At 44.5% G+C, this 14096-nt stretch overlaps 1 protein-coding gene across 2 annotated transcripts in view; it reads left to right on the top strand.

Annotated features, from left to right (window-relative positions):
• Positions 1 to 279: 279 nt before the first annotated feature.
• TMEM108 (transmembrane protein 108) overlaps positions 280 to 14096 on the top strand; it is a gene marked incomplete at both ends in the record, with an annotated part of 109368 nt that continues 95551 nt past the window's right edge. The window contains one exon of one of the 2 annotated variants that reach the window (XM_080934287.1): positions 280 to 325. In XM_080934287.1, coding sequence (XP_080790413.1) covers positions 286 to 325 — 40 coding nt within the window. The remainder of the gene's footprint in view (positions 326 to 14096) is intronic. The other variant, XM_080934288.1, reaches the window with a different exon arrangement.

The following is a 14096-nucleotide window of genomic DNA, read 5'->3' as shown; positions in this document are numbered from 1 at the left end:
GCCCTTGAAGCCAGGATGTTTCTCTCTGCCCATCGGGGTTGTCTTTGCGTCGGGGCAGGGGGTGTTATATGGTTTGGGAATTTGGTCAAAGGGTCAGCAGTGATTGTATAACATATAGCATTATAAATGAAACTGTTTTTAAGAGTTTTTCTATTTCAGATACAGCTATGTATGGTGTTCAGGTTCAAGTTAGGAATTTATGTCCCCTGATGTAACGATGTCTTCCCCCATTTTCCTAGACAGAATCATGAATAAACTGGAGGACAAGCCGGACCAGATGATACCATGAAGAGAAGTTTACAGGCCCTCTATTGCCAACTGTTAAGTAAGTTCATGCTGCATTTATTGTTTACCTGGGATAGGCCACAGTTATCACTTACCAAGCTTCGGAATCTTTGTGGGAGAACAGCGGGACTGAGTCATTCTTCTACTTCACCTAGATGAGCCACCAAGCCTCAGGTCACTCCTGTCCACTGTGCTCTAAACCCCATCACAATTCTCATGGGACTTGAACATCATTAATTCAAAATGCACATGGAAGACACTTTTGCTCCTTAAAGGTTCCCGTGGTACAATATAAGGTGTTACTGTGTGATCTTGTGTTGATTTCTCCTGGGGGGGGGAATGCTAGATTGTATTTTCTGAATTTTCCTCACATGGAATCCGATAGGCTTTGGGGACCACATAGCCTTTGACTTGGAATGTTCTGCATAGTTATGCCGGATTCTCAGACAGCGAGTGGTGTAAGTGTGGTTTCGTGGTTTTGTGGCGGCGTACGATGTGCTGGACAAGGACTTTCTCATGTGCTTTTGAGTTGTGGCATAAAGAAGCATTGTGATGGTATTCAGGATGGGCAATGCTGCTGAGAGGAATGTAAAGACCAGCTCCGCGCTCAGATGCGCCAGACAGCCCACTTGGCACAACAGGCGCTGGCCGCTCTGAGTCAAAGCAAAGCCTCTAACTTGGAAACCTTGTGGATGGAGGCCATTGTGTCTGTCTAGCTCAGTGGGGAGACGGGTGGAAGGTGGGACTTTTGCTGAGAGAATAAAATGAAGCAAACGAAAGCGATTGAGGTGCAGATCACTGGGCAGCCAGCCCGCAGGATTTCCCACTCAGGTTAGATTGTTATAGCAGGTGCAAAGCACTTTATCCGCCCACGGTCCGGGGCCAAGATTTTTAATTGGCTTGTTTCTTCTGCCGAATTCTAATCCCAGAAACTCACAAGGCTAGTTAAGCCTGCTGGAAAGTCGCCAAGATTTCTGGGGACCCTCTTCTGTTCTTTCTCTGTGTGCTCTATGGTACTATAGGGTTGCTTGCTTGCTCACTCCTTTTTTAATGATAAGCTTATTTGCTAGAGAGGGGCTTTACAGATTGAAGAGGCATGTTATAAAGGAATGATTAAGTCTACCTTGATGGGAAAGGAGACAATGTAAGATAAATATCCCCCAACCCCCAGTTACACACGCATGTTACATCTCAAAGAAGGGGAGGTAGGCTTCACTGCAGGAGAACCGGTGCCTGGCAAAACAGCATAGCAGATTTGAAAGGCAGAGGAATGTTTGAGGAATCACCTGTGCTATTGTATTCCTCAAGTCTGCATTTACTTCGAAGCTGTGTATTATCTGAAAGGCATTGGATAAATCATTCTACTCCTCCTCGTTAGACCTAATGTCATACAGTGTCTGCTCTTCTACACTGGGCACCATAACTGCTGGAGGGGATTAGACGGCACCTGGACAGCTACTGGCACCAATGAGACTCAAATGGCATGATGAGGCGGCTCTTTGGTAGTTAGGGGATAGGCCATAAGCATCACTAAACTTCCCAAATTATTGGCATGCATGATAACTCACATACGCTGTTGGTATCCAGTTGTGAAGTTATGCAAATATCAGTATTATCCATGAACAAAATGTCTGCCCTGTCAAAATCAACTGTGTTATCAAAGTCAGGAGTTCTGCTGGGCATGATGGCTTTCGCCTCTAAGTCCAGTGCCTGGGTGGCTTAAATAAGGGGATCACACATCTGAGGCTAGTCTGGGCTGATAGTAAGATCCTGTCAAAAGACAGCATGGGGAAGAGGGAAAGAGAGAGGGAGAAGAAGAGGGAAGAGGGGAGAGAGAGAGAGAGAGAGAGAGAGAGAGAGAGAGAGAGAGAGAGAGAGAGAGAGAGAGAAACTTTGGAAACTTTGACCAAAAGAACATATCTAAAAAGACTGAATGAAAATTTTGATATGAAGACCATTTTTTTTTTTGTCAAAAAAATGACTTGTTGGGGCTGAAGAGATGACTCAGTGGTTAAGAGCACTGGCTGCTCTTCCAGAGGTCCTGAGTTCAATTCCCAGCAACCACATGGTGGCTCACAACCATCTGTAATGGAATCCATGCCTTCTTCTGGTGTGTCTGAAGACAGTGACAATGTACTCACATATACAAAGTAAATAAATCTTTTTTTAAAACATGACTTGTGACTGAAAGCATGCTAATATGCAGTGACATGTGTATGCGTGCACGCGTGTTTGTAGGTACTCCTGAGCATGTGCTTTCCTGTATGTGAGCGTTGGGTGGGTGTAGAGGTCATTGTCCGGCACCGTCCTACCCACTTACTTTTAATGCAAGATCTCTCAGTGAGCTTGGAGCATGTCACTGCAGCGATACTGGCCTTCCAGAGAACACCCTACCTTCACAGCTCTGGGGTCACAGGTGCATGCTACCATGCCTGGCTCTTACATGGCTGCTGGGGACCCTTGTGTATCTACAACAAGTAGTCCAATCTAGAGCTTGGGTCATAACAGGACTCCACACATATTTAATTTTGCGATCCCCTCCATACAATTCTAAGATGTCATTAATATTAATTAATGTTATATTAATATGTCATTAATATAAGATGCTCTGTTGTTTCATGAACCACTAAGACAAAACAATGTCATTTTAGGCTTTCACATGCAGTCGGTTGCATCTCACACTGTAGAAACGTGTGCCTGGGTCACATACATAATTAACAGCTAGAGTGTGGCTAACTGGATAATGTAGTCCTCAAGGACCCAGTCTCAGCAAACCCATCTATAATCCAGACTCCCACTGCTGCCGGGTCCTTTGAAAGCTAAAGAGACTAGAGGAGCTGAGACATCACAAACTGAAGTTGGCCCATGTACTCTGTCTTCATGGTTTGTTTCTCCTGACAAATGAGGGGAAATTTTCCCTAAATTAAACAGGGGGAACTGAAGTAAATTGTAGCTGACAGAGTGTTTAAACCCAAACACCGATTGAGTCTGCATCTTGCCTTTCAGATGTCACAGGCAATCCTGCAGCTCCCAAGGGGCGTTTTCAAGGTTGGGGTGAAGAGAGCTGTCTTTGCCCCCTCATTCTTTTCATGGAGTATTATCTTCCTTGCTGCTGACACTGTGTGGTTCCAACCTCATGGAATGCAGCAGTGTCAGATTCTGGATAAAGAATGCACAAGTTCAATCCTGGCCCTTCTAAATTATTGGAATCAATTTTCATTCAAAACATAGCAATCTGAGTATGCTTTCCACAGCTTAACAGCTGTCTCTCACCTAGGCTTTGCCCGGCAGCTGTGATGGGGACCATGTTGGAACTTGATGTTATATTTCTTCCTTCACACTGGGTGGTTTTGTTTGTTTGCTTGCTTATTTTCTTTTTAAATCAAAACTTGGAGACTGGATTTTTTTTTTCTTTCATGAAAAGGTTTGCAAATACTCTCTAGGGAAATGGATCTTTGAATCTCTGAAGTCATTGACACACATTTGAGACAGAAATGCTTTCAAATGTGACCTTAGCCCAGAAAGTGTAGGTATACAGTTTTTAGGATGCCTTTTACATTGTAGATTGTGATTCTTAAATTTGCACAAGTAAACAGTTCCTTTTTGCCAATAAAATCTTTGTAAAAAATATTCCCATTTTAAGCAACATCAATAAAGACTGAAGAATAGCATTTGGAAGAAATTCGGTTTTGTGGCTTTGAACATCCTTCATTATAGAACTGCCAAGAAATGTCTAGGAGGGAAGTTGTGCTCATCTGTAGGAAAACCATTGCTCATGAAAAGAAATTCAGTTTTCTACTAAAATATACAGAAGGAGAGAGTGTAGGGTTAGGATAAAAAGGATGTACTCCGAGCTCTTCTTTCCTCTGATCAATTCTGCAATTTCATAAGGCAGTTCCTCAACTATGATGCCCAGATGAAGCATATAATAATATCCAACTCCACATGTGTTCATGAGAGATAAAGGAGACGGGTATAAAAACACTCCGGTGTTGTGAAATGCTTACTTTCAAACGTGAGCTCTTGCTTTATTAATAGTTAGGAACATTTAGTAAGCAACATTTACTTGCTTAGCAGCCCTGTTTTAAGGACAGAAGCAGAACGGTCTCTTACTCTGTCCAAATGCTGATGCAGGGGGTCCACTTCACTCTACATAAAGCACACAAACTGCGTGCTGTAAGGATAAACTTGTTTGAAAGGACAGGTTAAAATTCTGGGACTATTTTTTTCTGATAAAGAGAAGGATAAGCAGGTTTGGTTTTTATTTTATTTTATTTTATTTTTTGATGTTTAAGAATGAGGTTGTGTTGTTTAACTAAAAATTGTACTTTTTCTATCAATTCATTTATAAATGTATTCATTTATAATTAATCTCTGGATTTTCAGAGACATGGGTCACTGGCTTTTCTAATGTATGGAAGGTACTAGGGATTCTTCAGGCCAGGGCCTAGGAAGCTTCTAAATCCAAGACCCTGGCTTTTGCAGCTTCTGCGTCCAGTCCCCCCTCCCTCATCCCTGACTCTCCTTGAGTCATTTTCACTGGCAGCCCCTTTCCTCCTGGCTCCTCCTCCCTGGGGCAGTTCACCACTCCCTCCCCTCCTGGGGCTGGTCCTTTGCCTGCCCAGGTCTCCTGCCAGTGCCTCACAGGTGAACTTGGCTTTGCCTAAGCTACACCAGAGTATTACCAGGAGCTGGGGAGTTACCCAAATAGCAGACCAGAATCTTTTCCTGGGTACTTTAGAGGACACCCCTGGGTTCCCATTTGTAGTCTGGTGGTAAATGAGAGGGGAGGACTGAATGCTCTGACGGGGAGCACCACACAGATGTGGTAATGACCAAGATTGCCTCTGCTCTCCTGAAGATCTCTGTGAGGTGTGACCAGCCCCCCTCCACCCCAACCCCAAAAGAAAGCCAGAAGTGACAGGGTAGCTTTCCTGTCTAATGCATGGAGTCACCTAGTCACTGCTAAGCAGTTCTCACCACGGCAAAGGAGAATTCCTGAGGAGAAAGGATTCCCGGATAGGTAACATTTCATTCATGATAGGCTTGTTTGACCAGAAGTATGATTGCTCTTCCAGAGGACCTGGGTTCAATTCCCAGCACTCCCATGGCAGCTCACAGCTGTCTGTAACTCCAGTTCCAGGGGACCTGACACCCTCACACAGACATACATACAGGCAGAACACCAATGCACTTATAAATGAACAAACAGTGACTTGCTTGAATAGGCTAACTATAGAGCCATCTGCAGAAAGTATCTGATATTTCACTTGATCTGATGTCAAAGTACTCACTTTTCTTACACAGAGTGAATCCTGAAAGGAGTCCATGGGTCAGCTAATTAAAAAGGGTCCCCAGGAATAACCCACAGAGCTACAGAGGAGAGGGTCTGGGGAGGGCAGGAGCTCAGCAACAGTGGTGTTTGTCTGCCTTAGAGGCTCTGATAAGAGGCAGATCACATTTTGGGTGACCCTCTCTACAGGGGCAGAGCTGAAGTCTGTATTCCCAGGTACATCTGTCATCAGCTGAATAAGACAAAGTTATACCGGTACTGCCAAATGTTCTGGATGGTACCATAAACACTAGGCCATTGTCCTTACCATCAGCATCACCTCTTGCCCTTCCCCCATTTCTCTGGGAATAAATTTAGTAAGAGATCATATGTCAGCTGGTACTTGGTGGGCAGAGGCAGAGGCAGGCAGATCTCTGAGTTTGAAGCTGGCCTGGTCTACAGAGGAGGTTCCAGGACAGCTAAGGATACACAAAGAAACCCTGTCAGTGGCAGGGTTTCCATGTTTTCCATTGCTGAGACCTGATCTCATCCTTGGGTAGTCAGGCTGAAGGTTCCACCAGCGGAGGGTTAATGACTAAGCAGTCTGCCATGCACTCCCTGGCCAGAGATGGAATTGAAATCACCCCTGAGTTTGTAAAACCCCTACTTTATTAAATTGAAGTGATAATTGCAACCAGGTATTTTATTCTTTTATTTCTCCCCTGTGAGACCAACCTTTCTCTAGCAATGCCATCTCACATATGAGAAGAGACTCTTTTTGGTTGTTCGTGTTGGGGACTGAACACAGGAACTTGAACATGCCAAGTGAGCATTCTGCCTTGGAGTGATATGCTTATCATTAGGTTGAACCAAAGGCCTTGCACGTGGCAGGCAGGTATTTGGAATCATCACCAATCTCAGAATCCAAATTCCTTCCCAGTCAGTGGATACTTCAGAAGGCTCTAGAGCCAGAGAGATGGTAGAGGAAGTGTTTGCTGTCAAGCTTCATGATCTGAGTTCAGTCCCCAGGACATACATGGTAGGAGAGAACATACTCTCAGAAGTCCTCTAACCTACACACACACACACACACACACACACACACACACACCCCACACCACACCACATGAACTCTGAAATCATGAACTCTGAAAACCAGAAAGTTGTTTATAGATTTCTAAGGCAAGTTACGGTGTACCTATAAAGGAAGAGGGGATAGATAACGGTACAGATGTTCCCATGAGGAAGTATTGATGGACACACACCCACACACCCGCATGTATCCGAGAAGAAATTTAGAAGACAACTTCGATGCTCCATGACACTGAACCGGGTGCTGTCAGCTCATTTACTTTTGGAAAGGCAAAGGGCGGAGAAAGGAAAATGTTAAGAGACGATGTTGCTAAACCTCTACAAGCATTTGTGGGTGGGGCCCTTTTCTTTCATCTGGAAGGAGCTTTATTCTTTCACTAATATGGAAATCATACGCTCTTGCAGCCCAAAGACCCTCTAGTAATGGCTACTCCAGTTAGCAGATGAAGATGCTGTGTCTATCCTGATAGAGATGGCTGTGTCCCGGGCCTGACTGGTGTGAGGGAGGAAGTTTAAGTGCCCTGGAGTCCTGTCATCCGCACCTGGCCGGTGATGCTCACACCAGCTTTCTTTTCTCCTGCTAGTGCTTCAGCCTGTGCTCTGTGTGGGGCTTTTGGAGCCAGTCACTCGTCCAGCCTGGCGTCCCTGTCCCCACCGTTCAGACTCTAGCCGGCCCCACAACCCACCATGCCACCATCTCATCTTTCTGTCACATTTCCCTCAAGTTCTGTATGACATGCAGTTACCTGATGATTCTCTTGACTGGATCCGCTTATCGCTAACATGTCCCTCTGGACTGTCAGCTAAAAGCCAGCACACGCTATTTTCAGCCTGCAGGAATGCCTGGCATTTGAGTTTTACCCCCGGGGCCTCCACCCCAGGACAATGGCATTAGCAGTGAGATGAACTAGACTGAGGAGCAGTGAGCAGGCTGTTTGATGGTCAGAGAGGATCGCGGTTGTGATCATACCGCGAGTATCCGCAGATATTCAGTGCAAGCCATGAGGCTCATTTACATTTTCTCCAGTAGCATTTGAAAAAGGTAAATGAAAACACATGGGTGGGGCCAATTCAGGTAGCACATTCTATTTATGACGATGTGCTGTGGCCCATGTAGCTCTGGTCCCAGGACCTGGACTACGGTCACAAGGGATTGAAGAGAGGGTGGACATATGGACGGACACTGGAAGAGAAAAGCCGGGAGCGGGTCTGGCGGAGAAGCCACAGCACCCAGGATGCTCAGAGTGTTTATTAAATGTAGCCGAGTGGGGAGTGGGTTGCATACAGATAACTGAAAGGATGGGGTTATTATATATGGCAGAGAAAGGTTTAGCTGATTTCAGTAGAAGCTGTCTCAGTCTTCAGGCCTTAAACATCTAGGAGGGAAATGTAAGAAAGGAATTGTGGATATTTCCTGCAAGGTCCTGTCCTGAACAGGTACATTCTTTAGGAGAGGGCTTGGTAGGCCCCACCCCCTTCAAGCAAAACCTCTTCATGTCAGCCTCTCCTGCTACAAGCTTATTCCACTAACAACTCCAGAAAATATTGTTTTGTGATATGTGTGTCCCTTGGGAGAAAAACAAGAGCCAGTGTTATGTTCTGATTCATCGATGTCACAGGCTTTTGTCATGGCTCTAAGTTAATTACCAAATGACAGTTCTCATTTAAGGACATTAGCAGATCAACTCTAATTGTGATGTCTAGGGCCATATGTCAAGATATCCGGGGTACCTTCCATAGAAGCTGAAGCTTAATGTGGCAGAAATTACCAAGACTTGAACCTTCATAGAGAGAGCTCACAGAGAGAGAGCTCTTTCCCATTGGATCGAACTGTCAAGAATGGAATCCTGGGTGGACCAGTTCCTTCCTTCTTTCATTATCTTTTAGCATGCTGATTTTAAAGACAGTTCTGTGCAGCCCTAGCTGAGCTTAAACTCAAGCTGTCTCAGCTTCCTAGGAGCTAGGATTACAGGCATGTACCACTACCCAGCTTCTTTTGGGAGGAGGTAGAAGGTGGTATCTTATATATATTAGTATGACCTCACACTCACATGAAACTAACCTTGGACTTCTGATCAGCCTGCTTCTGTGTCCTTGCTAGGGTTCTATTGCTGTGAAGAGACACCGTGACCATGGCAACTCTTATAAAGACAAACATGTAATTGGAGCTGGCTTACAGTTTCAGAGGTTTAGTACATTATCATCATGACCAGAAGCATGTGGTAGAGAGACATGGTGCTGGAGAAGAAACTGAGAGATCAGGAAGCATCTTAATCTGCAGGCACAGGAAGAGACAGTGAGCCACTGAGCCTGGACTTGAGCTTTCTGAGACCTTTTCAAAGCCTACCTCCACGCCAGTTACACACTTCCCCCAACAAAAGCCACACCAACTCCAACAAGACCACCTCTCTTAACAGTGCCACTCCCTAAGAGCCTATGGAGGCCATTTTATATTCTGGCTCCTGGGTGCTGGCATTATACCATATCCAGCTTCAACATACTTTGAATAAAGAACCTATTCTGTGTTAGATATGATACCTGGAATAAAAGTGCATGAGGCCAGGTATAACTCAGTAACAGAGCACTTGCCTGTCATATGACAGAGGTCCTGGGTTCAATTTTCCAGCACTGAATGCATGGAGACATAAGCCCTGGCCTGAGAGCTCCCAAGCTAGTGGAGAGAGAGGTTTCACAACAAAGCTATAGTGTAAACATTATTTAATGTTGTCCCTCCTTAGAGTGCCTGCTAACTAGCTTTGTGGAAAACTCTAGGATTATAGATGTAGGGTACACTCTCTACTCTCCAGAAGCCTGCCTGCAATAAGGGGACAGGTACAAATATGAAAGGAAAAGGTGCCACATTATAAGATATGGTAAAAATAAAAAAGACACCAGACCTGTTATCAAATCCCTTAACTAGTTAAAAAAAAAAAAAAGCAAAATACAGATCCAGTCTCTGATTCTTCAGTGTATTTTTATAATTGGTTCCTGTCTTGGGAAACAGCAAGTATCCCCCAAACCAACATTATAAGTGACAGGAAAAGCCTTTCATACTTAGCAAGCTGTTTCCTGTTCAATATACACTCATGGCAACCTGGTGATAGGTATCTTTGGTGATAGATGTCACTTTAGCACCATGTTACTGTTCAGGAAATGCAAGCCAAACATGGTGGCACACACCTGTGATTCCAGCACTGAGAAGGTGGGCACAAGAGGGCCAAAGTTCAGCTCATCCTCAGCTACATGCAGAGTCGGAGGCCAGTCTGCAATATCTGAAACCCTGTGGCAGGCCCACGCAGAACCAGGAAGAACCTATACCCATGTTCTTATCTCCAAGCCCAGTATTTTTCCATAACCCCCACACTCGCCCATATTTCTCTCATCCCAGCCCTTGCAATAGGAAGATTGCACAACTCCTGGAGGAAACTACCTTTGGCAGCTCCAGCCAGTGAACTCCCCCAGCCTTCCTCTTGCAATCTGCCTCAGCCTGTTTTAGCAGCCTGGTGGTTGGTCATGGTGTCCCTACTCCCACCAAACAGCAGGATAGAAACATTGGCTGTGAAGTTAGGCATTGGTGAGGTAATATTTGGGAAAGAATTATTGCAACCTAAAGGCATTGGGCCATTTCTTTTGTAAGCTGGTGAATGTTTAGCCTTTTTTTTTTTTTTTTTTTTTTTTTGGTGGTTGTTTCACAAGCTCTGGTTGTACCATCCTTATGCCTATATTTTTGGAAATCCTAGATTATTATAGAAACTGTGAAAAAGGATGGGACAGAAAATTTGGCTCCCAGTGTATCATCCGCTTAATATTTCTTGGATTAAATTTGCCTCAGTCTAGCCCTCAACAGAGGTCATGCCTGGCCCTGCTGCTGAATGAAGTCCTGTCCTCGAGGTGCTGGGCAGAGGGCGAGCTCTGGGATGATAGGAGAAGGTTCATGGCATTTCTGACTCTCCACCTCATCCAGTTTACTATTGAGACCCAGTTGGTACCCAGACAACTAGCTGACATTCAGAATGTGAAGTGCCCCTTTGTTCCCTACCTCAGATTTCCTCCTCGTTTTCTTATTAGCAGGCCAATCTTCAACAGACTTTAAAACCCACTGCAAGCTCAGCTTAGGGTTTCCTGCTGAATCTCTACAGATGTCTTCTCCAAGGAGTCAGATTCACCCATAAGTCCTCCGTACTACAGGCATTTCCTGCCACAGAATGCTTCACAGGGAGGCTAACTTGCCTGGACCCTTCGTGTATTGTTGAGACTCCACAGCAGAGTCTTGTACAAACAGACGAAGGTTGACTGTCAGACCCTCATGGACATCATGACAGGATGTCAACCACAGCACTGTGTGCAGCCAGGCTACTTTCCTTCTGCATGATTGTCTTTGTTAGCGTTTTATTGGTGTGATGAGACAGTGTGACCAAGGCAACTCTTATAAAGGAATGTGGACCTCCCTCCTCTTCGGAGGGCCACTGTCCACAGGCCTACAAGGACAAAGGATGCACAGTTGAAGGACATGATTGGCTCATGAATATATCAGAAATGACATACTTCCAGGATCAGCTTCAGAGAAGCAGGTCACCTTTATTAAGGGTGAACCAAGAGATATATGGTTTTGGGGAAGTGGATAGTGGTTTCTGGAGTGGGTATATACTATTGGCTGAAGTTTAGGGTATGAGGAGCATCTTATTGGCATGGAGAGGCATTCCAGGAATTTCAGGTGCTTGCTGGACAGATTCTTATCTGGTGAAAGGACACTGAACCTGTAATGTCACCAAGGTGTATGTGACATTCCTCAGGTAGAGGGGGTGAGGGTCAGGCTCCCCAGATCAGACAGAGAAGAGGAAAGCTCTCTAAGAAAAGGGATTCCTCCATCTTGCTCCAAGCTCAAAAGATCTGTCCAGACATGGAGAACTGTGACCTTAGATAGCAGGATCCAACAAAGGAAAGCATTTCACTGGGGCTGACTTACAGGTTCGGAGGTTCAGTCCATTATCACCATGGCAGGAAGCATGGCAGTGTGCAGGTAGACTTGATGCTGGAGGAGATGGGAGTTCTACATCTTGATCCACAGGTAACCTAGGGGAGACTGGAGTGTGTTTCACACTGGGCTTAGCTTGAGCATTTACATTAAAATCTCAAAGCCTGCCTCCACAGCAACGTACCCACTGCAAGAAGGTCACACCTCCTAATAGTGCTATTCTGTATGGGCCAAGCATTCAAACACGTGAGTCTGTGGGCACCAAACCTATTCAAGCCACCACATGGTCTTAGCTCTTCCACATACCCAGTGCCCTGCTTCTGTGCCTGTGTCTCACGTCTCACTATTCCTTTAGTGTCTAGTATTTGGAATGCATAAGTGATTTCTTCTTTCCTTCCTTCTTTTTTATCTTCTTTTATTTCCTTTATTTTTAATTTGTTCCTCCAGGAGAAGTTTCAGTGAAAGAAAAGAAGTAATAATAAATATTTCACATAGCTAGGTTTGCTGGCACACACCTGAAATCCCAGTGCTGAAGAAGCTGAGTCAGGAAGAGTATGAGTTTCAGGCCATTAAATAAGCTGAGTCCCAGAGTAAAGAAGCAAGGAAAAGTAAATTAAGAAATCATGAGATATCACTGAACACAGCATTGTTATAAACACGTGAGCAGATGGAGATACCATCTTCTTGCAGTTGGACTTCATTATAATATGGACAGTTTAAAATAACCATTTTGATTTGCTGCTCAAGAAATTTGCCATAATAAGACTAAGTGTCCTCAGAGACCCCCCTGAATTGTAGTCTGAAAGTGTCAGTAGTTTGACATTTGAGGAATTGGACCTCTTGCAAAAGCCCCTTGCTTGGCCCTTGAGGTTTTCTCAGCTTACTACACAATTTGTCACATGTACAGGGTCTGAAACTCAGCAATGTACGTAAGTATTTATATCAGGAAAAACTCTGGAGGAAGAAGCCACACCTTACAGAGGTGTTTTCAAGTTCAGCAGAAGCACCTATACAAATGAGATCCGCCACTGAGTTTTCTGTTGTCATGACTACTCTGTTGCCGTGGCTACTCTGTTGCCATGCAAGATAGCCCTGAGCATCCTTTTCCTGCAACTGATGACGTTTCAGACTGTGGACTGAGCTATCAGAAGCACCATTTTCTTAAATTCTCTTTTGTTCTAAAGACATTCTCTTTTAAGGAATAAATAGCCTTTTAAACTGAATAATACTGTTATGTGAGTGATAGATGTGCATGTGGCAGAAATATTTTAGTTAAAAAAATTAGCTTATGAAAAATACAGTAGCTATATATATTTAAGTCTCAAAAAATAATCCTACTTGGAGGGCCAGTACAATAATGGAGAAACAGAAGCCTCCGGCTCATATGTATATATGTATATAAGATTGTGTTGCATGGCAACCTTCTAATATATATACTCCTGATGTTAGCCAGTCCCCTTGTGCACACACTTACTTAGCAGTAGTTCATCAGTGGAATTTTTCAGTATGTTTTCAAATTATGGTATGTTTCAAAATGGGTATGCTAATGGGCATGGTCAGACCTCAGTATTCCTTGGGTCTTTCCCGCTTCTGCAAGGTGTCCCGAAAACAAGCAGGATGGAGTTCAGCACCATCATGAACTCTAGCTGCAAGGGTTGTAGCCATCTTCTCAACCCTGGCACACTGTGCTCCTCAGCTTTCTTCCTTTTCCTCTCTCATCTTGAAAAGCAGGTTTGTTTGGCTTGGAGTCATTGGTTTAAATATCATAAAGCACCTTTCTGGGGTAAGAAGCCCTGGGCTTTGGTTTGCTTGTTTACTATGAGGACTGTGCAAGTCTACTGAGTGGAAGTAGTAAGCTGGTGACTTTCCGGGATAGACGCCATTGCACAGCCAGCAATTTCTATAGCGCTGAATCATATCAGCCAAGATATGCATGCATTCATTCAGTGGCTTTACAGTCTATGTATTACATCCCCATGTGTCTTTATAATCCCAAGTAGATCGGTTCTTAACCTCTGAGAGGATAGTTTCAGAAGTTATCTTTTTCCAACGCAAAATTTCAAAGGCATTTATAAGAACTTACTATGAAGCATTAGCAAGAGGATAGGGCCTCTTAAAAAGAATTGCATGCTAGGCATAATACCCTTTTGTTTTGCTGTGGCTTTTGTAGGCCAGGAGGTCAAGGCACGGTACGTGGAAAATGGTTTGCCATATGTCTGAGACACCTGGGTCGTCAGCTGCGATCTAGAAGCTGTTGCAGAACTCTGACCATTCAGTTTAATCTCTTGTGGCTTATGTTGGTAAGACTGGGACCACAGCTGGGCTAGCCAGCTTTCATCATTTCACATATGGTGGCTGGTCGCTGGGCTATCTGTAGGAAGAGCCAGGCTGTCCCCAAATGACATTTCCTAACCCATTGCATTCTAGAGGGAAGGTGGGGGGAACTTTGATTCTTGAATATTAGCAAAGCTC

Source organism: Micromys minutus, assembly GCF_963924665.1.
Source record: "Micromys minutus genome assembly, chromosome: 21".
Lineage (NCBI taxonomy): Eukaryota > Metazoa > Chordata > Mammalia > Rodentia > Muridae > Micromys > Micromys minutus.
Note: the sequence above shows the minus strand (reverse complement) of the source record. Positions and strands in the feature narration are given on the sequence as shown.